General features: G+C 38.0%; 1 protein-coding gene across 2 annotated transcripts; it reads left to right on the top strand.

The window, feature by feature from the left end:
* Positions 1–23,399, top strand: SPPL2A (signal peptide peptidase like 2A). 2 transcript variants are annotated; one of them, XM_010082265.1, is made up of 16 exons: positions 1–124; positions 1,881–2,082; positions 2,899–2,988; positions 6,306–6,439; positions 8,598–8,749; positions 10,820–10,916; positions 12,259–12,360; positions 13,071–13,152; positions 13,412–13,486; positions 14,194–14,250; positions 14,408–14,461; positions 14,888–14,987; positions 15,833–15,910; positions 16,254–16,414; positions 18,537–18,570; positions 23,074–23,399. In XM_010082265.1, the coding sequence occupies exons 2-16, from the start codon at positions 1,969–1,971 to the stop codon at positions 23,103–23,105; spliced, it is 1,362 nt and encodes a 453-aa protein (XP_010080567.1). In that variant the 5' UTR covers positions 1–124; positions 1,881–1,968; the 3' UTR covers positions 23,106–23,399. The 2 variants fall into 2 exon arrangements, with proteins under 2 accessions (XP_010080567.1, XP_010080566.1); XM_010082264.1 differs by lacking the exons at positions 1–124; positions 18,537–18,570 and having other exon boundaries at positions 1,888–2,082; positions 23,074–23,397.
* The last annotated feature ends 2,922 nt before the right edge of the window (positions 23,400–26,321 follow it).

Below are 26,321 nucleotides of genomic sequence, written 5' to 3'. Positions count from 1 at the left end.
GCAGGTAACTGCTGATGAGGGGATCCTGCACGCTTCTGGACGTGGTGTGCCTCCGGTAACGAAGGATTACTGCACAATTTACAATTCTAACTGGATATCTCTTCCAAAGAGCCTGGACAATGCTGTAAGTAGTTTGTAATCATACTCCCTAAGAAAGCTGACTCAAATTCATATTGCATTCTAGTTGTAACTGGTCTTCAGAGTTTTGAGTTAAGTAGGTGCTACACTGAATATTTACCTTTTTGGGCCATTTGTCATGTGTTTGTGTCCCCCATCTCTACAGTGAACATTTCTATACCTTAAAAAGTCAGCAAAGGTGATACTCGCTCTGTGCTTAGAACCAGTTTCAAATATGTTTACATATTCATGTGATTGTTATTTTTTTCTTCAGGTGTTATCAGTATGTCTTAGACCTGGGAGTAAAACTTCCGTTTTTCCCATTTGTTTACAAACATTTGTAAAATTATGAAGCAAATTTCTTATATTGATTCATCAGTTTGATCTTCTGTTTAATTGTCATGAAAACATGTGGTGGAATAGGAGATTATCTGGACTGTATCAGCATGCCGTATTTTCTGAGCATGTTTCTTTGAGCCAAACTAGAGCATGAGGCAGAAACAAATTTTATTTAGGTGTTCTTCACATAAACAGGAAACACTTTGTGTTTGTAAATGATTAAGGCACTCATCTCTCCCTTCCCTCCTGTCATTCATTAACACATTTACTCAAGGTAAAACAGAGTAAAAATAATTTTTCTGTCCCAGACATCTTTGCTGTGCTACTTTGTCCACTGGGATGTCTTGACTAACTGAAGAAGACTGACAATAATGTAAAAATAATTGTCAATATGTAATTCAACTTTGAAATAAGGGTGAAAAACTTTAAAAAATTATTTTGTTATAATATGTTGTCAGGCTTGCCAGCTATTTTTGAAACAAGTATCATGCTTCAGAACTCTGGTTATGTTATATCCCCCTGTATTTGGCACTGGTGAGGGTGCACCTTGAATACTGTGACCAGTTTTGGGCCCCTCGTGAAAAGGAAGACATTGAGGTGCTGGAGCATGTCCAAAGGAGGGCAGCGAAGCTGGTGAAGGGCCTAGAGAGCTAGTGGTACAAGGAGTGGCTGAGGGAACTGGGGTTGTTTAGTCTGGAGAAAAGGAGGCTGACGGGAGACCTTATTGCTCTTTGGAACTCCCTGAAGGGAAGTTGTGGTGAGGTGGGCGTTGGTTTTTTTTCCCAAGTAACAGGATGAGAAGAAATGGCCTCAGGTTGCGCCAGGGGAGGTTTAGGTTGGATATTAGGAAAAATTTCTTCACCCAAAGGGCTGTCAAGTGTTGGAGCAGGCTGCCCTGGGAAGTGGCAGAGTCACCGTCCCTGGTGGTGTTTAAAAGCCGTGTAGGTGTGGTGCTTAGGGACGTGGTTTAGTGGTGGACTTGGCAGTGCTGGGTTAATGGTTCGACTCGATCTTAAAGGTCTTTTCTAACCTAAACAATTCTATGATTCTATCCATCAGTGCTCTTTTGGCTTGTGAAGCCTGGAAATATCACAGAGTGTACGCTGGATTCCCCAGAACTACAAGCCGTGATTTTCCTATATGTCCAGTTTCTTATGTTTAAATCACAGCAACAACTGCAATGAAATTGTGTTTATAAACAGCTAGATATTTCCGCTATACACTGCTCTAAATGTCCCTCGGTATTTCAGGCTGCAGAAACCACTGCTCTGATTTTATATTCCTGAATTAATGATTCCTTTCTGTTACACCCTCTTCTGGCAAACCTCAAAGTAGGGAGCACAGTAATGTAGTCTTCTAGATTAGTTTGCAGGATCAAATTTCCAACTTTCATCATGTTCCTTTTCTCCCTCTTCTCTCTGTAGACTTTCATGACTCTGGAAAACCTGACTTCCACCGTACTCTGCAGTCATCCTGAAGCTCCTGCATTAATCTGCTGAAGCTCCTGCCTTAATGAAGGACAAAGCAGTTGTAGTGTTGAGAGGAAACTGCACTTTTTTGGAGAAAGCAAGAATTGCACAAAATTCAGGTGCTAAAATGCTGTTGATTGCCAGTAAAACTAGGCTGGTAAGTAACAACATAGAGTTTTCTTCTGTAGTGAAGTAGTGTCTGATCTATTTGGTCCAATGCAGTGTTGTGCAGGATTAGCTGAGAGAAACTCCAAAAGCGGAGGACCCTGACGGTGTGTGGGACTCCAGCACGACTCATTAACCTTCCCCACAGAGTGCTGGGCTGGTGTGACTGCTGTTCCTGAGACCCAGAGGGTCATTCTGAGTTATCTCTGTGCAAAAGTATCTACAGCTGAATTGTATTTTTAATCTGTTCCTTGTATCTTTAATCATGTTTCTGAATGTAAATGGTTGTCTTTATCATTCCCTAATTTTAGTGTGCTCTGAAATCCCTGTAATCTTAGATGATACTTTGGTTTAGACACATGTGATAAAAATAATCTGAGAAAATGTAATCCAAAATTGGAGATTAAAATAGGCATTTTGAGAGATCTTTACAGATACTTCTGTTGCTTTTTTGTCCTCTATAATGCTGCAACATGTATGCACAAGTATTTGTAATTTACTAATTTGTGTGATTATCATACAAAGTTATCTTGTTTTAAAAGCATAGAGAATAAAAACAGAATTTTGATTATCCCTTGTAATACTGTAAAAGCACAATAACTTTATAAATCCAGGTATGTTGGTAGCATCACTTGTTTCGATTTAACTACATCTGTCTTCATTAACCTTTTGCAAAAGGTGATGAATGAGGATTTGTTTTCTTCCTTCCTACAAATACACTGAAATGTAAAGGATAATCTGCTTTTAGGGATCTAACCTGCTTTGCAAATAGGCTCAACATACTTACCACTGACACTTTCTCTTTTAGTCTCCTCTTTCAGATAACAAGACTGATTTTGAAAATGTAACTCTTCCAGTTGCTCTTATAAGATATAATGACATAGTAGATATGCAGCTGGTAAGTAATATGACCTCAGCATGTTATGGTTTGTATAAACTTTGTTTTTTTGAACAAATAAATAATTACAGGTCAGATATGGATGTCTACGTGATTTGAATATGCGTAGATACTGCTTTCAGTTTCACAGAAGATGTAGTAAGTCATGGAAGTGTTAGTCTTCCTAATTCAGGTTAATTTGAGAGAATGATTAATTTGAACATTGAGAACTGGAAACATAATACCTAACTGGAGGGAGGGTAATCTTAGATGTCTTCCTGCTAAACAAGATAAGCCGCCTTCCGGTAGACTGGTCTATCAGTCAAGAGCTATAGCCTGAGAGGGCTGTTCCTTTAGCGCAGAAACTAGATCGGTTGAGCTTATATCTACTGGCATGGTATCTTTCAGGCAAGCAGTACCTTCTCAGGCTGGGTCTTCAGGAAGGTGTGAGGGGTTTTTTTGTCTTTGCCAGATGATGAGCTCTCTCTTTATATAGCATGACAGCATCTGTCACAGAGCAGTTAGGCAGTATAGTTTGAGATTCTGCTGACGAGTTCATGGTGAGATGCCAAGCATGTGTCATTAAAAGGTGGCAGTTGTGGCATCTCCTACACTTTATAAGCAGAGAAGTTTGTTTTGGGGGTATTTGGAGTTTGTTTTCCTTGACATGTAATATTAGGATACAGACTATTGCAGAAGGTTTTAAAGAAAACAGTGTCTTTTCTTTGATGTAGCTTTTTCTGTTATTTTGTTGTAGTTTTGTTATTTAGTGTCAAATAGCTTTGCTAGGCAGGAGTTGCACTGCATATGTTTTTTTGTGAATAACGGAGGCCAGCGCTAACCTGTGTAGTCTTAGCTTCTTGGATTGACTTTGCAAGCTCACTTCACCATTTCTGCTCTTAATCTTCAGAGCTGCCATGGGAGGTTGTCTTAGGTAAGTATGCAAACTGTGCCTAGATGTGTAGGACTGCGGCTGTTTTCTGTCTGTTCCCAATAAAGACTGGTTCTTGCCAAGCACTGACCTGACTGAAGGTTTGTGATGACTGTCCTCAGTCTGCTGTAGTCTTCATGAATACTGTGTTTTGGTTCAGGTTGTCCTCTGTCTTGAAATTTGTTCCTTCGAGGAAGACAAGTGTTGTTTGCTTAGTTGAGTGGTTTTAAAATATTCCCTGCTAACAGGAAAGGGAACTAGGGCAAGGTTAGATCCCTAATTTGTTCTGAATCTTCTCCGTGCCATTTGATTGCCTAGTGCTGTGTGAGGTGGTGTCATGTGGAATCAGTTCTGCATACCTATAGTAATTCACCAAAGTACCTTTGCTAGTAGATTAGCATGCCAGATGATGTCTCATACTGCTGTTGAATCACGGAATTTGGTTTTGTCTTATTGAGACTGCCTTTGTGAAAGTAGTGAGGAACACAGCCTAGACTACAAGTGATCCTTTCCTAGTTCTGATGTAGTTTTTGACAAAGCCTTCTGTCGTGTCACTGGCAGCTGTTTTGAATATGTGCTGCTTAGAAGCTGGCAGCCCTTGTATTCTTCTACTACAGTTGTATTTCTGTTTTAACTCTTCTCAAGGCTTCCAACTTTCTCCTTTTATTTAGAAGAGAGAGACAGCACCAGCCTGAGGGCAGCTAGTCTGTACAAGCATTCTTTCTACTTTTTCTTAGAAGACTTCATCTCTGTTAGCTTTCACAATTTAAGTCGAGTATATTATGAGTCTTGATAGCAATAGCAGCGTGCTGCAAACCTTTTAGTAAGTGGACAGCTCTCTTGCAGAGTTGTTACCTGATGGGATGTATTTGATTCTAGTGCTCCCTGTGGTGGAAGTTGAGAGTTTGCAAGTTTTTAGTGAAGAGCAGAACAATAGGAACCAAAGGGAACAATTACTCTAGATTCTAATCTGAATTACACTTCATAAAATTTATGAAATCTAAAAGAACAAGTGGATTAAGAGATGTTGGAATTGAATACTATAAATGTATAAGCCTTTAGGTTTCTTGGGGCGGAGGGGTGGTGCTTTTTTTGTGTCTATGTTTTGGTTTGTTGGGGGTTTTGTTTTGGTTTTTTTACAAGCAGGATGCTGTAACTTGAATAGGGTTTTCTTGCCTTTATCTAATGTTATGTTCCACTTCATTCAACTGCAGTGTTTCACTAGAATTTAACTTTATTTATTTTTTTCTGAACTTCCGTAACTTTAAGCAAAGGAATGCTTCTGACTTCTTTAGCCTGCAGTAAGGGTAATATCTGTAATTAGATAATTCAGACGCTGAAATGAATCAGCTTTCTCCATATATGGCCAGAGTATTCCACTATACTACTTGGCTTCCTATTCAGGCTCTCCACTGCCAGTTTGATCTTCCTGTAGCCAAACCTGCCTGGCATGTTCATCTCCTTTCCTGCTTTTATCCCACATGCCGGCTGTTAACAAATCTGTTTTTCTGCTGCATCTCTGAAGTCCGTTTTCACTGAAAGATTGCTTTAGATGCCTTGACTTACTTTGACTACAACAGCAAACCTTTCTTCCCTCCCACCTTCCATTTCCTGTCAAATTATCATCCTTTCTTTCTTACATCTCACCTTTCGGTCAAATGGAATCATCTTGGTTTTGCTTTCAAGATTTTTGCAGAGTCTGGTATCAGTTATGTCTCCGTGTTCCCTCCTATCTTCTTCAGTGTCCTTCAGATGATTGGGTTTTTTTTTTTTAACTTTGGTCTTAATTTTTTTTAAGTAGCACGAAATTGCTTTCTTTTTCTTTTGAATCCATCCCAAATCACGTTCCTGTAAAGCTGTTGTTAAGCAACTTTCTGCCACCTTGCATTTTCACTGTGTCCTGTCTGAAGCATTATATCTGTATCTGAACTGTGAGTTTTGTGGTTTCAAGTGCTCAAGGTAGGTGTCTGCTGATATCTCAGTGGACCTGAGTTTGTATTTCAAGTTCATCGACTCAGATATGCTTTCCTGCAGAGCAGAAGTCTTTGATAGTACTTGGTATATTTGAGGGATGAAAAGCTTTTGGGCTAGATGCACTACTTCTCAGAAGTGTTGAAAGAATGCAAAGAAGTACTGTTTTGCCTTGTGGTATCCATGTTTCCACAGCAGTGGTAGTAGGGTTATTTTCAAACCTGACCATCCTGAAAATGCATGGAAAGCATTGCTTCTCGACAATGACCTAGGCAAATACATGGGATGTCTTGTGCAATAAGTTGAAAATTGCTCTCAGCATTGTGTAGGTTAAGAGAAGGAAATGATGATGTCCATCTTGTTAGAGAATAAGCAATATAATTTCTTTGTTGTCCATATGAACCAACATGTATGTTTTGGGTTTGTTTTCTTTTAGACACTTGGAAATGAAGTTAATGTGACTCTGTATTCACCACCTTTGCCAGAGTTTGATTGCAGTATGGTTGTCATCTTCGTAATTGCTGTGTTTACAGTGGCACTAGGAGGCTACTGGAGCGGAGTAGCAGAACTGTAAGTTTGGGAGTAGCAGAACTTAAGTTTGTTAAATGGAACTGCTTAAATTATGCGAACTACAAATTTGCAGAAACTGTGACTCTGATCAGTGAGAAATTATGTTATTTTAGGTTGGTAGTTAAAAAAGTTAGAAGATCTAGGTGCAATTAGCTTCTTTGCCATGAAATGCTTGAGCACTGCAACCTTTGAAAAATCACCGTAGGTCTTTGAGGAACCTTGAGCAGTAGACTGTAAAAGTCCCTGAGGGATAATGCAGGTCTTGGGAGGCGGTTAATGTTTTGACAAAATTACCAAATACTCTATAACTAGCATTGTAGTACTCCAATGTCTGTAATAGAAGGTAGGTATCTTTGTGACACCTTTAAAATCCAGAGGTATGTACGTAGTTGTATGTGGTGTCTGCATTGGCAGGGATCTGTACAACTGCTTCCTCCCAGATGGCTGTGCAGCACCTCTGGGATGTCTCTGCAGCGCACTCCTGTCCCTAGGAGCACCGGGGAATGCTGTGTGGTTGCGTCTGGGTGGCTCCAGACAGTTAAAGTCCAGCCAGGCTTATCGCCTTCAGCTTTTGCTATCTGGTGGAGCAGCAGAGCTGGGGCAAGAGTAGCTCTGGGACTAGGCGGGGGCAAGGAGGCAGCTGCAGTCCCTGTGCAGGGAAGGGGAGGGAGTGGGAGTGTAGGAAGTGTCAAATGCAGGGAAACGAGGGGTAGCAGGGGTCTCTGCTTTGTGCTTGAGGGGTGTGCAGCTTTGTTCAGTGACGTGAAGCACACTAGATGCACAGAACTGTTTTTTAGTCTGGGGTTAAACTGGATATAGCTGGCCTTTCAAAGCATGGTATTATTCTGCCGTATTTCTTGGATGTCTGCATGTGCTCAAGGGGGCACTGTGTGTTACTACCCCAGGCTTCCCGTTCTCAGTGGTGTTTTAATGCTTTGCTCCCAGAACAACAGGGAGTGGATTGTACATGATACCAACAGCTTCCTCTTTCCCACTAGTTTTGCAAATCTAGTAATTTTAACAAGATTAAAGAATTAGAAGGAGGGGGTGTTTCTTTTTTTGAAGGTTGGACCTGATTATGCTTCTTTTTTACCCTGGAGTGCTATAGGGTGCGGCTGCACTGAATGCTAAAATAACAAAATATGATGCTGTCTCCCATATTGAAAAATACCTAGGTGTAATTATATTAAACTTGTTGAAGTGCACTTTCATAAATCTAGAGCGAGCTTTTTTTTTTTTTTAAAAAAAGCTGCTTATTCAAAGCATGTCCTCTGACAAGGTGATTCATCTAACAAAGGGCCTTATTCCTGTGGGTTTTTCTCTTTTGAAGGTAGGTGCTTCAGTGCTGAATTCAGCACTTTGTAGGTAGGTCCTGGGATTCGTCAGGAACATGCTATCTGATGGGCAAGTTGCACTCGTGTCTGTACTAAAGAGTAGTAGGGCTATCTGCTCAAAGAACAAACACAACAATTTAAGTCTCCTTACTTTGCATGGTGAGGTATAAATATGGAGTATGTATGCACAGGAATCTTACTGCCAGTGAAAATCCCCAATTACACCTCCTCTCTTTCACTTACTCTGTAATTATGAAGTGTAAGGGTAAAAGAACTAGTACTTAGCTAGTTTAATTCTGCTAACATGGATGCATTTTGCAGACACTTAATGTCTTTAGTTGAAGTTTTAAAACAGTGTGTTAATACCCATGATTTTGATTTATCAGAGATATATTTATCAGATTGACTTCATTTAGCCCAAGAAATTTTGTAGTCAGAGGTGATGCACTGATAGAGTTGAGTGTGTGCATCCTGAAAAGGAATTTGAGTTTTGATATCAAACTACTTTTCCTCACGTGGATCAGGGTTTTGGTTGAGAGTGCTCCTTAAAGTTGGCACTCACCACATGGTTGGAAAGGAGGGCAGTTAAGAAGCTTTTCCTTGTGATCTTTGCTAGGTTCAAAGTGCCTATCTCCATTAAAAAATTGAGAGACTCAAAAAATAAGCACACCATTTTTCTGTCATTGTAAGTCTAACAATGGTATGAAGGATTAGATGGAAATGCTGCAAGTCTAAGTGCTTTATAACCAACAATTCTTGTCATAGTAAAGTGTTTTCATAAGGTGTCATCTGAGGTAAACGTGTTTGTCATTTTCTTAAAACAGTGAGAATTTGAAAGCAATAGCAAGTCCTGGGCAGAGAGAAACAAGACGAAAGAAGGAAGAAAATGTTACTTTCACCACTGTAACAGTTATCTTGTTTGTTGTCATCTGTTGTGTCATGCTGGTCTTACTTTATTTCTTCTACAAATGGTTAGGTAAGAAACAAAAGCCATATTTCTAAACTAACGTTAATGTAATTTTTAAAATATTTTCACCATGTACTTGTTGAGGGTTGAAAAGATGTAGTTGCTACTTAAAAAAGAGAGAAGCTTTCTTCTGCTCTCTTACAAAGGCTCCTTTGGCAGTGGTTATTCTGAATGAAGTAATGTGGGGGAGAGGTGACTAGTAAAAAGGTATATGATGTATGTTGATGTTCTTGGGAGGATGGCAATGATAACTTGGTAGCGTTTAGAGTGAAAGCTTTTGCTAGGTATTGCTACACTGATGCTGAATTTGTGGTTGCAGTGGCCTAATGAAAGTACCAGTAGAAATGGCATTACCATAATGGAATAAACACAGGCATACTAGCAACAAGCTACAGTCTTGAATTGTGCAATTCCAGTAAAATATAGTTTCCAAACTGTTGGTTGATTTATTTTTTCCTGCCATCAAATCATGCAACTAGAAAATGTACCCTGTTTTAAATTACTCTTTTTAATATGAACAATGTAACTTTCATTGTGAAAGCTTCCAAAATTCACTGTTTCCTTGAATTTGTTACCAGTTAACCTCCTGCTTCTGCAAAAAAAAACCTTCACAATCCTGATTTCTGATTTTGTTTTTCTTTTTTATCTTGACTATGGGCAATGCTACCTTTACTAAACTTGTCCCAGTAAAAGACGGATGAACCTTAAATGTGACCAAAAGGTTTAGGTTAAAAATGTCCCCTGTTTACTCTTGAGATGTTTCAGGTGAGATTTAGGAAGAAGTGAAGAAAGAGACTTCTTAAAGGAGAAAGGGAGAGGAGTAACAAATTATTTAGGGGGAGGAAGAGATGTAAATGGTTCAAAGAAAATATGTAATAGCTTTTTGCCAAGAAGCCTTAGTTCTGTGCACTTTGAAGCAGACATATATGAAATTTCTTGGAGGTAATGAAGCCATGACCTTGGTATGACTTGCTGTTCCAGGGAAAAAATTGTATTTAATTAAAAACAAGCAACCAAAAAAGCCCCACTTTGATATGTCAGTACTGTAGTGCGTGAATGTACATCCTAATGTCAGTACTTGGAGTTAAGACTGAGTGTTTCCAGCACAAAGCCAGTTGCAAAGCTGAGCTCTATGATGGAGTTCTTTGTATCTCTTATTGTAAGTATTCCGGCATTATTAATTCTGCATTGTTGCCTCAAAATTTGAGATTCCCTGAACAGTTGAATTCTTACTTCAGAGGAACCCGTTGTGCAAAACTTCTTGTTATGCCTGTTGGGGGCTTAACAGTTCATAATGGCGCATGATCTTGATTACAACTATACAAATCCACCCTTCTTGCCTGTTTTGTTCAGTATTCTGCTTATAGGTTTGAGAACTGCTTTCTAGCCAGACTTTCACTACCAAAAAAAACCAAAACCCAAAACATCCCAAACCCCAACTAGCAAACAACTGGTTTTGTTGTTTGTCTGCATTTAAGGGTGCTTACCATAAGTTAGAATACACAATATACTATAAGTTAGAACATGGAATATAGAGTTTTTTCCTAACCAGTTGGTTCCTAACTACACAGAAATTTTTGGAAGGGATGGGGTAGTTAGTATCTTACAATGCCACCTAAATTGTCCGTCAGTTATTGGGGATGCTGAAATTTTTATGCATAAGCAAAGTGATTAAAGGGAAGATTTGAAGTGAAGAGCATTTATTATGAGAAATTGAGAAAGCCGGTAGTTGTAAAATAGCACTTTGGTTTTAGCCATAAGCAAAGAAAAGTATGTGAAAACAGTAACAGATGACATATTTATTCTTAAAGAAAAGGGAGGAAAAATAAAAAAAGAAGGTTTTAAATTAAAAAAATTCAAAACTCAGGTCTTTGCTTGATGACAACTCTTACCATGGCAGAGATACTCAGAATTCAGCACTTTCTGTAACCAGCTGGCTGTAGTCTCCAATGACTGTGGTGAGCAGTGCTGTAACTGTTAACAGTTTCTGTCAAAAGTCCATCATTGTGTTTGATTCCTGTTTGCTATTTTTTTCTGTAGTATTTTGTCACTGATTTATCTTCCATTCTTTTTATTTAGTGTATGTTATAATATCAGTCTTCTGCTTGGCGTCTGCAATGAGTCTATACAACTGTCTGGCGGCACTGATAGGAGAAATACCGTTTGGGCAGTGCAGGTATTGTACACCTCTCAACTATTGTAAATGTAAGGTTGCTTTGGGGCATTTCCTGGTTGCTACTCAAGGTAGTGTGAAAATACTTGAACAGTTTGACAAATTGCTTCTTGTATGCTTTAGTGTGTGGGATTGTTATAAAAGAAAATTAAAAGCTCCTTTAGTAGATATTAAAGGTATCTGTAGCATAACCAACAGTTAAAGTAGTGTTGTGGGAGATTTGCTGCATTACCTTTATTTGGAATATAATCAAACTTGAAAGGCTCTGCTTGGGCATGTGGACTTGGTTTTACAAAATTCTGATTGCCTGAAGGGTGTGCTCACTTCGTTCATCAAGGAACTCTGTGAGGGGGGATCCTGCACGTTTGATCTGGTTTTGAGCAAGTACTACGCTATAGGCAGTGGAGGGTTTTTTCCTCATGTTAATCTGCACTGTTCCTCTGACAGACCAAGTTTTAACTCTTTCTTTTGAAGGCAACACATTGGTCATGTCCTCTGTGATAGAAGTTGGTGGTTACAGTCCTAACTCAGGTAGTGGGCTGTCAGTGTACAGATAGCTTCTTCTTACTACTCCGAGTTAAATATCCTGTAGGTATTAGTGAGTATGGGAATGTCCCTGTTTTCTTCCCCTGTGTTTTCACTTTTAAAATCTCTGACCTTTAATGCAACAAATGGTTCTTTTCCCAAAAATAACAATGCTTATAAGCTTGGAAGCCTAAGATTATGTTTGCATATGACTTAGTACGGGATATTGGTGCCAGGTGATCCAGTAGCCCGTCAAAGGTAGAGATTGTGTAGAAAAGACAGCAGTTTTTGTGTAAGCTGCAGGACAGGCATTACTTGTGTCAGTTAGTATCAGTTCAAGAACTGTCCCAGAAAACTGAGTAGGCAGCGGAAACAGATACTGGCTAACAATTTTGCAATACAGAGTTATTCCACTTTTAATCTTGTATTATGTTTCCTAAAATTGATCCCCAGTCTGCAATCATGACGTGACTGTCCCTCACTGACATAGTTCTGTTGGCATAATGGTTACATGACAGAAATGGATTAAAATTTATCTGCTCACTGCTTTCCCTGGATGCGTTTATGCGTTTGCCAAAATGGGGTTTGACCATCAAAGCCCAACTTGGTGTGCTGTCTGTGGGCATGTTTGTAACGCAGCCCAGAGAAGGACTGGTACTGCTGTTGAAAGAATGGTTCCACCTGAGTCTGGATGGAACAAATGGGCAAAGGAGGAGCTCTTGGGATGAGAACACCTTGTCAGCTTAAAAAGCTGTGATAGCACAGGCATGTGTATTGGCTGTTGCAGGCTTTCTTTTTTAATTTCATTATTTTCTTTTAGGATTGCATGTTGCAACAAAAACATTGAAGTGAGGCTTATTTTTCTAGCTGTATTCTGCATAGCAGCAGCTGTCGTCTGGGCAGTGTTTCGAAATGAAGATAGGTAAGTGATGCATTCTGACTTCAAAGAGTAATATGAATAATTGTCATTAATGAACTTCCCATCATATAACTAACTAATCCTGGAGCACTGTATCCTTCTAAACTTCAGTGCTGATTTCAAAAAAAAGTCATGAAATTATTTATGAAGCTTAACAAGCATGGGAATAATAGAGAACAAAGCTATACAAATGAACTGTGTGGTAATTTGAAGTTACAAAAATTATGAAGATGAGGAAGAACTCGCTTGATTACTAATGACTGCCACAGAAGAAAAAACAAAAGTGCAAAAATAGCATAGGGACCATAGGACCTGTGCTCCCTGGGGTCCAGTGGAAGCTCAAGACCACAAATACACAAATTTTGTAGTACAATCTTAAGTAGCATCTTGAGCCAGATGTTAAGTAGGGCTTCCAGTTGAGTGAACAATCATACAAGTGAACACCAGGGCCCTGTTATGGCTGTGTTCAACTCATTTTCTCTGTAGTGCACTGATGAAGAACAGTTACCTGTTTATGATCAGAGGCTAGTGTAAATTTACCATCTTGGAATTAGTGTTTTTGTGGTTTTGTTAGCAATACTTCCTAAAAACTAATTTCTTGCTTTCCAATCCATTTTATGACCTTGCTGTTTCCAGCAAAATCTGAAATCATTATTGCACTTAGATTCCAGCAGTAGTGTGAACAATGTGTAAAAACATGTTCTTATTTTTAGGTGGGCTTGGATTTTGCAAGATATTTTGGGAGTTGCTTTCTGCCTAAACTTTATTAAAACACTGAAAATGCCCAACTTTAAGGTACTGTAAGTTGCTTACCTTAAGAAGGTATTCTAATGCCATGAATCTGTATGTTTAGTGTCAAGAAGTAGGCTTTCAACACTGAAGAAATATATATTAAAAAAAAAGTCCCATTTTTAATAATTCTAGAGAGAAATTAAATGGGGCTCTTCCTTTTTTTTTTTTTTTTTTATTTAACATGGTGGTACAGTAATGGTACCAGAAGCTAGCTATGCAGTCCTTGAAAACCTATGGTAATATTTTCTTCTTTTTTTGCCAGTCTTGTGTGATACTTCTAGGCCTTCTCCTTCTGTACGATGTGTTTTTTGTCTTCATAACACCATTTATCACAAAGGTATGTCTGTGAATTTATCTTTAAAATAAAGGATGCTGTCTGGTCATTGGGGCAGTATTTTTGTCAAACAGATTAGTGTTTTCAGTATTCTCAATGCAGAAATGCTGATTTCGTTTCCTTTTTCACAAATTAAATAGCAGTGGCCTAAATTTTCATCTTGTATGGGCCATAGAGTGTAATGCTTGCGTAGGTGCCACAGATTTTGTTAAATGACTAAGTTGTCAGCAGTCACATGGCCAAAAGTAAGCTGCCCCAACCGTGTGACAGTATGATGATGAGAAATTACTGTCCTCCAGTTTCCTTCCTACTTTTGCTTTTAACACCCGTATATTGGAACATGCTCTAGTACTTTCTGCGATGCTCATTTGCAGTGCAGCGTGAATTGTATGCAAGTGTGCCTTCTTTTTTTTTATAAAACAGAAAGCTCATGGCAGAAAAAGCTGACACGTTTTTATCTAAACTTCTAGCTACACCTAGTGGACTTATTGTTTGTGGGTTTTTTTAAACAGTTATTTTAGGCTGGCCTACGCATTGTTAATGCAAAATAATACTGTATAATACTGTGTGATACTAGTGCATTCCTTTTGATATTCAGGATTTTTCCAATCCTGAATTGTAAGATGAGGTGCAAGCCATTTTCATAAATGTAGTATGAATGTTTTTGGTATATTAAACCACTAACTTTTGAAAAATAACCTTCATTTCAGAATGGGGCAAGTATAATGGTTGAAGTTGCAGCTGGTCCTTTTGGAAACAGTGAAAAGGTATGAACAGTTGTTTTAGTATGTGCAACATAAAAATACTGACACTGCGTAGCTAATTCATAGTGTGCTTTTTGGCATAGCTTTCTCACAAAACATAGCCGGCTTCTGCTATTTTCTTTTAAGTATTAAATACCTGTTGACTTGGGTTTGATCCTAGAATGATGGAAACTTGGTGGAAGTCCCTACTGAACGCTCAGCTCCCCATGAGAAAGTAAGAATTGTATTTCAGATACTGGATTTTTAAATTATTCCCTCTGAAAAGACTATTCTTTTGGGGAAAACGTGATTGTCCAAATTTCTCTTCAGGGCCTGGATATCATTGATCAATCCTCTATAGTTAGGTTAATAATCCAGACTTGTTATTCCCATTATACAGTTAAATGTTGTTTTAACTTTTTTTTTGGTGTGTGCATATTATTTGTAAATCTGAAATTCCAGCTTACCTGTTGCCTTACGCTTTATTCACTCTCTATGTTGGTTTCTGGTTTTTACTTTAGGTTCTACCTATTTCAAAATTCTGCATTAATAATAAATTAATTATATGAAAACCGTTTATTAATTTAAGTAAACAAAAAAACCAAAACACCAGGATGCTTTAGATTAGATTTATGTGGGCTTCTGAAATACTGTTTTACAGTTGCCTGTGGTAATTAGAGTGCCTAGACTTGAATACTCTGCATCGACACTGTGTGACATGCCATTTTCATTGTTGGGTTTTGGAGACATTATTGTTCCAGGTGAGCAAATGTTTTTGGCAATTGTAACTTATGATTAAATATTTTGGGTTTGAATCTCAACAGACTTAGAGTTTATTCTACAAAATAATTACTAAATCAAATGCAGCAGTTTGCCTTGATCGGTCAGTGCTGAATACAGCAAAAGCCACAATGTAAGAAAGCTGAGTATGTTACAGAACATGTAAACAGCGAAGGGGTTTTGCTTTTCTGTTGCACTGTATTGTGTAGATACAAGTCCCACAGATAAATCCAGTTGTCAGTATTAATTAAATCTCATTGAAATCTCACAGAGGGCAAGTATTCTGTGACTTCATAGTATTTTTGTATCCTAGACGATCTAATTAGAGGTGAGGTAACGGAAAATGTATTATCAAGTTTTTCCATCTCTCTCAGAAGAGCTGAATTTTGCCATCGTTGGAATCTTGAGCAAATTACTTAAGTCAGGCATAAAGCACCATCTTGTGAACAGTGTGCAGGCAAAATTGCTGATTGTTGAGAGCGAGCATTAAAAACCTATTGAACAGTATTCAAACTAGGTTGTTACTATTCTGTATTACAAAATTGAAAATAGCACAGTATAATTAGCTTACTTAGAAAAATGAAGTCTGCTAATACCAAGCTCACATGGCACATACTTCCATCATGGTTTTGATTTTCAAGACTTACTGTAGGATTTCCTAGAGTAGTTCTTGTCTTTCCAGAAATAAATGGGAAGAAGAAAACATACAGTTACGGGAAGTCTTACTATATAAATTATTTGTATGCTGCTTTGATTTGTAGGATTAGGGAGAAAAATGTTCATGGCTACATATTTCATTAAACCTTTTTTTTTTTTCTCCTTCAAGGGCTTCTGGTTGCCTATTGTCGAAGATTTGATGTTCAAACAAGTTCATCTTCTGTGTACTATATTTCCTGTACAATAGGTAAATGGTGATATTTCAGTAATGTTACTCTTCATGCTAGCTTTTTTTAAATGGCAGAACTAGATAGTTTTCTTCAGGTAAAGGTTCGGTGTTGTCAAGAATCTCTTTATCATCTCTTTTTAATGTGCCTGCCCATATTTACAGTGAGTATTCTTTACGGTAGTCAGTTGCTTTGAGAAAGCTTACAAATACAGAGCAACTTATTATCCCTCTTTTCTTCAATTATATTAACAAGGAAGATATTACTTTTTTTCAAAAATAATAATTCTGGCTTGCTAAATGAGTGTCTTAATTTAAAAATTCACCTGGTCTTGATTGTGTATTTATAAATATCTTTTTATAGCTTATGCCGTTGGTATGGTGCTGACTTTTGTTGTTTTGGCATTAATGAAGATGGGACAACCTGCCCTTCTCTATCTTGTACCATGTACACTCATTACTAGCTCGCTTGTTGCTTGGAGGCGCAAAGAGATGAAGAAGTTCTGGAAAGGAAGCAGTTACCAGGTAGGCTGGATGCCTTGAGTATTTTGTTGTTAATTCCTCTGAGTATATGCTTCTCTAAGTATGTGGTAATACATCACCTGCAATCCAATTTTTGCTAGTCTTCATGTTATCTTCTGGAACTAATAAGGAAAAATAGTCTTTACTCTTAGAAAATCTTAGTCTAGTAGTTGACATGGCAGAAAAAAGCTTAAGGGAGATGAAATAGCTGGTTCAGTACTCATGGGAAAAAGACATCTGTTTCATTTTCTTTGAAATGGTTTTTCATGTTTTAACATCCCTCAACTATCATCTTGAAGTGGTATAATGTGAGTCAGAGAACTAAGCAGGTGGATTACAGTCTGCACTAGTCCTGTGTTAAGACACAGTTCAAAAAAGTTGGCGATGAACTAGAATTTTAGAAACTTTCCATGCATCACTGATGTCCTGCCTCGTCAGCATTACCTGCAGCATTCAGCAACAAAACAGCTGGATCGTTATAGAACTCTTCTCTATCACAGCGCACACGGTGTGCACACTGCCTTGGGTATTCTGCATTTCCCCTTTGATTATCTCTAACACTACGCAGGAATTGCAGTCCTTAAAATCCCACCAGCTGCCTGCCTCTGCCTCTTGACATGTGCATGTTCCCCAGTCTGAACTGCTGTAGTAACCGAGTGTGCCAGTAGCCCTTGCGAGCTGGAATTTGTCATAAGACAGACCAGTCTTGAGATTACTCTAAATTTTGTTTGAGCCCTAAAGTCCAATATTGCTTGAATTCAGAAACTCTCACCTGTATCTAGGCTGTGCTGAACTCAGCTCAGAGAATGGGGAGGCGGGCAATGTGAAGTTGATGGTGGAAAGGAGCAACTCCTGCCTTTTCAACCTCTGGATTGCAAGGTTTAAGTGAATCAGTGGAAGTCAAGGTGGTGGTAATTCTTGTAAATATAGAACTGCAGGCATGCACCCCCTGTAGTGTTCCTAGTGAAACGCTCCCTTTTGTTGATCTAACTAACATTGTACACCTGCTTTGGCTGGAGGTTGGCTAGGTATGAAATTACTCAGGAGATCTTCAGCTTTAAGTAGATACTCTGTCTTTTTGTCCACGAAAACAACCCTTCTCCTTTCATAGGTCCAGTGAATAGAAATGTTTCTCTGTAGGTCAGAATGAATTTGGCTTACCATGCATTTGTATATAAATTGGTGACTGTTAGCTGTTCCAAAATAAACAGTGTCACATACATGAAGCCCAGTAACTCTGGGTCTGTTGTTGTTGTTGAAAAAAACTTTGCAATTTATTTTCCTCACTTGAGTTCTGAGTAAGATTGGCCTAAGTAAATCTGGCAACTCTTTTTAGTGACAAAAATATCTTGCACTTCTCATAGCGAAACTCATAGTTGGAAGAATTATGTTGCCATAGTAGTTATTTCATGTCCTTTCAACTGATTTCTTGAAGGATTAAAACTGCTCTGAACTTCAGCTTGCTTTGAGGTCAGCTGACTTGATTTCTGGCACAATTTAAAATGTTGATTTCCACCTCCACTCCACCACCCATGAGTTAGACTTGTCTGTGAGTGAACACCCCTGTGTAACTTTACTAACTCCTATTTTTCTATAACTTTCTGAAGAATTTTTTTCAATATTAGTTTTTTTCCAGAAGGTGTCATTCAAGTTTCACTCTCAGAATGCTGCAGTGTTGATCTTTCTCCTATATTGTCCTCCCCACGTAAAGCTGTATTTTGAACTATCCTTACTAAACTTACAAACATGCAAAAGAAGACCCCAAACCAAAACCCACACAACCCCACTCTCCAGCTTTCAGTGCTCATTCTGAGGAGGAAGGATATTGAAAGGTGACAGAACATTATTTTTTGCTACAACACTGGTAACTTTGGCTGGAGCAGAGCTGCACTATTGACAAGGGTGACCAGATTTCTGTAGAATTTTTTCTCTGTCCTCACGGGAACAGAGAAACCTTTCAGACTTGTTAGAGCAAAGCCTCCTAAGAACAGGGATACAAGAGCATGTACAGTGTAACAGGTGAATGCTGCTGTTTGTTTATAGTCCATTAGTGAGCTTTTCTGAGTTTTGTTTTTTTCTGTTTTTTATTGCATATGATTTTAATAATGGAATGAATTTTATTTAGGTATCGGACTCCTCCAGGACGCCTTTGCTACAAGGTGTGATTATGGCCTTCTTTTAATGCAACTTTATTAATCATCTTGTGGTTTCTTTTTTCCCTTCTGCTTCCTTTTTTCATTCTTTTTTGCATCTATCTTCTTTTTAATTTTTAGGAATAATTCAGTAGAAGAGGGTAGAAATGAAGACAAGCTATAAAACCCTTTTTCTGCTTAGGTGTTTGTTTTCTTTCTTTCTTTAAAGGAATACAGGAAAACTTAATATGAAGTGCCAATGCAGCCATGATTTCTAAGCCTGAAGGCAGGCTTTGTATGCCTCTCTACTCTGTAATTTCCCAAATCCCTAGGAGTGTCTTCAAATATTTAGAATTGGTGTTAGTTCCTCTACTGTTACCTATGTGGAAGGCCTTCACCTAATTTTTCTGTGCCACTTCATTGACATGAAAACCTGCTTGGTGCTAAACAGCAATTTTGTTTTTCTCTGTTAAAACATTCAGCATTTTAATTTGCCTTTAGTAATCATGCCTACAGTCTTTCTATCATTCTATTACTCAACAGTAATACTTTATCCCATACTGTCTGCAGTGCTTGCAGTGGGATAGGGAGCAAGGATTCAGACCAGCTTTTGTGGTCTTGCTGCTGCACAGCTGCTAGACTGCAGCGAGAAGGTTTAACCTTACTAGACTCTAGCTCATGACTGCTAACAAGGATGGTATTTATTTTAACTGTCTGTCTCAAGCACAGCATGGAGGGAGCAATGCAAGCTTTCAAATTTCAACTTCTTGCAGAATTTAAGCATCTAAATATAATCTTGAATATAGTTGACAGTCTAGCATTATACACCTACTTATAAAGCGTAGCTTGTCTGCCTTATACACTGAAGACAATTTGAGATGGTGAACTCTGCCTGACTGAGTCTTAAATTCTGAACTGAATGAAATGTACTCTTCTCATTAGCTTCTTTCTTCTAATAAAGTCTACTTTAACAATTTCAGCCTCATTAAAAACCCTTAATAATAAAGAAATTAGATACAAACCCAAGAAGAGGTTAGGAAGTGGGAAGGTTGAGTGCAAATTAAAATCAGATGGCCAGACTGTATTTTTATAACTTAAAGATCTTCTGTCCTGCTGTGCACACTCGAGTTCTTGGATAGGATTGTTAAAATTGGGTTTTCAGTTTCCACTTAATACATATGGGAAATGCTTGACTCCCTAAGATAGCTCTGAGGTCCCATAATTCTTAGCTGAGAGCGTTTCTGTTTCTGTATAATGATGCAGTCTTAAATTCTAGTTATGCTGTGTGTGGCTTTTTTATGGAGTAGTCTTGAGCTGTAATGAGTTGCTGCACAGAAAAACATTTTAACTACTGAAGCACAGGGATTTCTTGGGAGGGTAACGTACCTAATATCCTACGACCAAATGGGCAGTATGGCTGCTGTGAAGTATATACTAAAGGTTTTTCTAGGTTTTCTGGGTTGTTTATAATCTTCATATATGCCTGCACGATAAGTTAATTTGATACTTATTTCCCAGTTATTGATTTAATTTAAAAATGCTATTTGTTTTTTGTATCAGTACAATCTATGAAATCGTTTTAGTAATATAATGAAAAATCCAGTGGACTAAAGCAACTTTGAAGTCCTCTAGACAGAAGTCTTGCAACTTTTTAGAGTTTGTGAATTTGAAGTGTTTAGCAAGCTTTCTCTTTGAAATAATAAATCAACAGATTTGTCATTGGCACGTTAAACAGCATGCACCTGCTGTTTAATACTGTAATTTTTAATGTAATTTTTAGATACTTGCAAATTAATTGTAGCTATAACTTAAGAATTATGTGACTGAAACATCATCAGAATGAATCTTGCAGGCAAGTGTGTGCATAGGTGCTATGTGCTCTTTCACAGGGAGGAGTCTGCATTGCTATTTCTAGTTTGGCTCTGACTGTGTACGTTTTTAAGGTTTGGTTGGTGGGTTTTTTTTTTTTTTTTTGGTTTTTAATGGTTCACCATGTTAGGAGATAGCTCTGGAACTACAATACCCCCACCCTTAAAAACTGTCAAGAAGTCGGATGTGGGAGAAAAACTTCTGAATCTCTTCCACTTTACAAATGTTCATCAGCTCTCCACAATGTATGGTCTGATTCCTTTGGCTCTTTCAAGGCTTGAAACAACTTTGTCCAGGATTTTAGCATGGTGTCTTCATCTTGCTGCTAGTTGTTGTAAAGTTTTTTGCAGCTTTTGCTGAGGCTTTGAGGACGAGGTTGTCCTGAGAGAACCTACAACTGCCACACACTTGTAGAAAAAGCTGCTTAATGCAATCACACTTTCAGAAGTGTTGTCTCTGGCTATCCTCCTTCTCTATGATGGACAAATTAGAAATGGGGTGGGGTGGTTGTTGGTTTGGGTTTCTTGTTTTGGGGGTTTTTTTTTTGACCTTGTAACGTTTGAGTATATCAAAAAACCCGAAACACAGTTGGTATCTCCAGCATAAGTACATTTTGTGCTACTTACCTTTTTGTAGGATTAAGAGAAGAATCTTTGAATGAATTGTTGCAAATAGTGTCAACTCTTCCTTCTGGAAGCATCTTGTCAGTTTAATAGGGAAACATTTTACAGAAACACTTATCAAAACTGCCTTCGCTGTGCTGGCTGTTAGATGATCCTCCCTAGGATGAAGGAAGATACATGGCATTACTTGATGTAATGTGGTACTGTGTGGGGTTTTTTTCATTGTTGTTGTTTTTTCCCAGAAACAAATACTTCAGTCCTCATTCAGATGACAGTTTTACTTCTGTAATTGTAGGGAGTGTTTTGCTTTGGGTGACTTTTGATGTGGGTTTTTGGTCACAGTGCAGGGGGAAAGTTCTAGATATACTGAAATGAATGCAAGATTACCATTGGCACAGGAGCTTGGTATTCACTGCTGGACTGTGTGCTATTGCTGTAACTCTTGGGTTCTTGGGTGTGTTGGCAAGACTAGTGCCTGCCTTAATTCTTATTGTCGTAATTCTGACACATGAAGGGAGGGATGTGAAAGACTTTTTCTGGTTTTAGTCAGACTGATAGTCTCCTAAGCTTTACCTAAATCCCAGTGACTTGTTTCTGCCTTGGAACTGTCATCTCAATTTACTGCATGGCATGTTGGTGCGTCTGGATTGGGAAACAGCTTATTTAAGAAAACCTGCTTTTAATAAGATATGTTTGTATACCTTGCAATTACACAATTCTGTTGCCATAAAAGAAGGTATGGCACAGAAGTGGGTCATGGCCAGAGAAGAAGAGATAACTTAATGGAACTGTTCTCTTTGCCCTATATATAGAATTATACCACACTAAAGTGCATATGACACAACAGTGTCAGAGTCTGGCTTTGTCTTGCCAAGGATCCTCCAGTGGGTACCAGTAAGAGAAGAAAGCAATCACGTCCTCATCACGTGGAAATCTGCCCAGCTTAGAACCCACGTGGTGAGCAGCTGTTTTACAGAAAGACAGGGAGCCTTTTTACTACTAGGCGGGATATGCCACTGTGGAAGACCAGATGTAGGGTTTTCTACCTTTTGGTGCTGAAAGCCTTATGCTCTTGTCCTAATAACCCTGCCACGTTGGGCATTTGAGCAGCTTGGCGCATTCTTTTTTTCAGAATTATTTTTATTACTTCTGTATCTTCTGTTTCTGGTTGTGAGCTATCAAAACTGTCCAATCCTTGGCCTCTTGTTAATTCTGCTTAATCTTGAAGCCCTCAAACTGATGGTTCTCAGTTTGTCATGCTAACAAGTGTGTGTATTACCTCTGTAATTTATTCAATGCCTTGTCCCAGGGAGAAAACGGAGCCTTCATTGCCCTCTAGCAATACAGCAGTGGACAGGGAGACAGGCTGCTTTTTAGTGAGGAAAAGTACAACCTTGTCTTGTGTTATTCAGGTGACCTAATCAGTTACATTAACTGGAAACTATGATCAGTCTCTATCATAATCTGGTTTAGATTCCCTTCTGTTGCAGGACTTTACAATTCCATTTCCTTTGTTTTTTAAAATAAAAGGAAAATTTACAATGAAATGTTGCCAATACAGTTAGTTTTTACTAAGTGTAATACAGCTGGCCTTTACCGTCATGAAAAGAGAAGGCTAGTCTTGTCTATTCAAGCTATTGCTTGCTACCTGTAAATGGTAGGTAGGATCCTAGGGTCTATTTCCAGTTATGCAAACCATGTCTTTGAAAAATTTGCGTAATATTTTTTTTCTCTGTATTTAATAGTTGAGACACTTTTGACTCATAAGTTTAATTTTCTTGTAGAGGACTTGGATCCTTGGTTGGTAAATGCTTTTGTAGTGGAAAGCATTAGCTAAGAAAGCTTTTGATTATTTGGCTTGAATACTTTTCTGATCTATAAAGGACTTCCTACCTGTATGCTGCTAAAATGCACTCTAACACACGTTTAATTATATTTCTCTTAGCTAACAAATACTTTGGACCAATGGGGGAAAAGCAGTATTTCTTTATAAAGAGCCATTTCTCTTTTTTTTTTTTTTTTTTCTCTTTACACTTAGATGATGGAACACCTGGATTATCCAGGAAATGAAGAAAGCACAGCATCAGCCAGTGAACAGCCTGCAGGACAATAACATGTAGGATCTTGATTTAAAATAGTATTCAAATTTTCTACAATTAATTACAGTAAATTTGGTGAAATTTTACAATGGAATATTTCCTACTCTGTGTAAAAGGGTTTTTTTACTCCCACATCTATATTTTTATGGAAAATATTGTAAATAACATAAAAGTAATCAAAATAGACTTGCATTTTTACAGCCAAACCATAGCTAGTCAAACCGTGCCTTATTTGGATTTAAATAAAAGGATATTTTCTATGCAATTTTCCAGATGTGTTTCTATACAGTATATTTTCACAAAAGTTGCTTGCCCGTATCAGTTTGAAGCATGAAATGTTTTCTTAATTTTGATTAAGACTACTCGAGTTTCATTTAAAAAAGTACAGTACCCTTCGTAGGATTTCTTGTCAGATTTTGAATGCAAAGGTTGATAGTAATGTAACTGTACCAACTAAAGAATGAAACTGTAGTTCCCTTACTACAAGTAATTGAACAAACAGCATGTATGGTAGTCTATGTACGTTGTAAGCCATAAAACAGACAACAGGGCAAATTTAGCTTGGAGTTGTAAACTCTTACCACCACCCTCCCCTTCTGCCCTGTAGTATCACTTATGCCTTAACTGTGAAAATTGTTAAACTTTGATGCAAGTCTTTGGATTATATACATCGCCAGCCATTTCCAAAAAAAATAAAAGGGGGGAGGTACTTACACAGTGGTCCTGGATACATAGGTGCAGCTCCTGGAATAGTTGACAAACACGATGCTGCAAAAGGCAAGAGGACTTTTGCTCAGTACGTGCTGTTTGGGAGGGTGGGGTGAAATGTTAACTCTGGCCTGGTTCTTCTCCTACCCATTCCGACTAGGTCTATATTTGTGGTCTTCATTTGGATTTGGCTGTGGATCAGTTCAAAGGGATGGGAGAAGACAGGACAGATTTATTTTTTTTTAGCTTTTGCATCTACACCATACTTCTTTTTTTTTTTTAACTATTTTTGAAAATTCTTTGCAATTGGTAGACAAAACAACAGGTTTGAATAGTGCTAGTAGTGCCTGTGTTAGTTAAGGCCAATGCATGTGTTTAACTTGTTTAATCTTAATTTGTTTTAGCTTTTACAGACTTGGAGAAATAGTTTAAGTCATTAGTTTGCATTTAGAAGAGTTTGAGTTTGTTTGGCACTTTTTCTTTTTTCAGGAAACTGCAAATTGAGGAGGATTAGGCATAGAAAACTTGTGTAGCTGTAATGCTAACACTTTACACCAAAGAAAATTGGAGAAGGCAACAACAGGAAACCACTGAGTTCACTTAGTGCTAATGTCAGGTAGTCGTTAAAACATTTTTCCTATTCTTTAAATTAATATCATTCCTCTAGTCAGTACAGGTTCAAGAACCCTGGAGAAAACAACCGAATAAGCACATGCTGGGCAATGCAGGCTTTCTTGCAGTGCCTCACATAAGTGCCTCGGTATTCGTCTGAAGGTCACCTCTAGACATTTATAGCCAGTTTGGGGTGTGTCGGCTCAGGAAAACTTACCCAGATTAAATCTAGTTTAGCTAGATTTACTTTGGAAGTATGCTAATGAAGATAATTGTAAATCTGTATTGGCAGTTAACACAGGCTTACTGCAAATTTGCCACTTTACGTAATTTATATCAAGTTTAAACTTTTGTTCACAAGAGTCAGGAGCAGACAAATTTACAGCTTGAGTATCAGTTGTTGCCATTCACACAGATTGACCGTGGTGCCAGTTGATACGGGTAAGATAACCACCTTGTTTGCATCTTAGTAGTTGCCGCTCTTGACTTTGTTGACCTAAGCTTGAACTGACAGCCTTGGAATACAATGATCTTGCACACCATCCTCAATTTTTATGTGACTGGCACTTAATAATAAATTACAGCATACCTCAGTGTTCCAATAGCAGACTGAAAACTTGTCTTCTGATGTGTTGTCATGCTCTTTGACAAGCCCAGTATCCGCCAAAGTTAAATGGTTATGAAGAAGTTTCTGAAAATTCCTGAAAGAGATAAAGAAGTCATAACTCATTCAGAGTCACACACTACTCAAAGCCCTCAGAAGCTTCACAAATCTATGTAATATGACTCCTTTTTCTCTTTGAAACCTTCTGCATGGAGGATTTATTAAACTTTCAGCTATAAATTATAATGGAATTAGTATAAATAAAGAAGACCTTTGGCAACATAAGCATATTTCAGCAGCTGGCTGTGGAAGCTCTGTCTTGTTCTGTGCCTAATTATGCTCCGTGCCTAATTATGCTCCATGCCTGATCACGCTGAGGTTTCACATACATGTGCTGCAGTTTAATGGGATGTAAACTAACCTTTTTCTTTTCAATGTTTAGGTGCTTTGTTTACAAAAATTAAGAATGGAGTTTAAAATTTTATATAAATAATAGGTTAGTATTGACTACTGAAATGAGATTTTTGTAAGTTCTATAGAACTGATTGCAACACTTCTAGCAATTTTGAATGTTTTTAATATTAAATTTGGTTGGGCTAAACACTATGTTAAAAGCCTTTTTAGTCATACTTTAATATAAAACTCTTACTACCTTTTCATTGTGTGTGTACTGACAACAGCCCCCTTCCTTTTGACTCTTAAGTTATCAATTTAAGAATGTTATTAATAAATGTTACTTGGGAAAAAAAATGGTTGAGTAATTGCTTTGTTCTGACTCATCTTTATCTTACTGTGAATGTTGATGGCAAAACAGTTAACCACTTCATAATACCGGGTTAATTGAAAATTCATTATACACCCCCATAAATATGTAGTTGCAGTTTTTATCCATCCTGTCTGATGTATCAGAGTTTTGATTCTGTTTGTAAATACCTATGTGGTGATTTTGGTGGATTGCTGGTGTCTTGTTTTTTGGTTTTTTTTGTTGTTTTTTTTTTTTTTGAGGGGTGGGGGAGGACTGAAGTCTGTGAATTGACCTACATCAGTTTTATGGCTCTAACTCAAAAAATGCTTCTTGCACAGCTGTTAGTCATGGGGCTCTGTGAAAGTGTACCTGACAAACAGAGAGTTAGAAATTTAACACTGTGCAAACTTCTTGATTGTAACAAGCTTACTTGCATTCAGCCTAGAAAATAGTGCTGTAGAAGCATTGTTCAACTGAATGTGCTCAGCCTTAGACATGAAGGGCAAGAAAAAGCCAAG

This window comes from Pterocles gutturalis, unplaced genomic scaffold, assembly GCF_000699245.1.
Source record: "Pterocles gutturalis isolate BGI_N339 unplaced genomic scaffold, ASM69924v1 scaffold21844, whole genome shotgun sequence".
NCBI classification, from domain to species: Eukaryota; Metazoa; Chordata; class Aves; order Pterocliformes; family Pteroclidae; genus Pterocles; species Pterocles gutturalis.
Note: the sequence above shows the minus strand (reverse complement) of the source record. Positions and strands in the feature narration are given on the sequence as shown.

Bases quoted from the DNA above. Each gene is read 5' to 3' on its own strand.
- SPPL2A (XM_010082264.1), top strand. From the start codon at position 1,969: ATGAAGGACAAAGCAGTTGTAGTGTTGAGAGGAAACTGCACTTTTTTG. The intron at 13,153-13,411 runs GTACTGTAAGTT...TTTTTTTGCCAG, and splicing joins TGAAAATGCCCAACTTTAAG to TCTTGTGTGATACTTCTAGG. The intron at 13,487-14,193 runs GTATGTCTGTGA...CCTTCATTTCAG, and splicing joins TAACACCATTTATCACAAAG to AATGGGGCAAGTATAATGGT.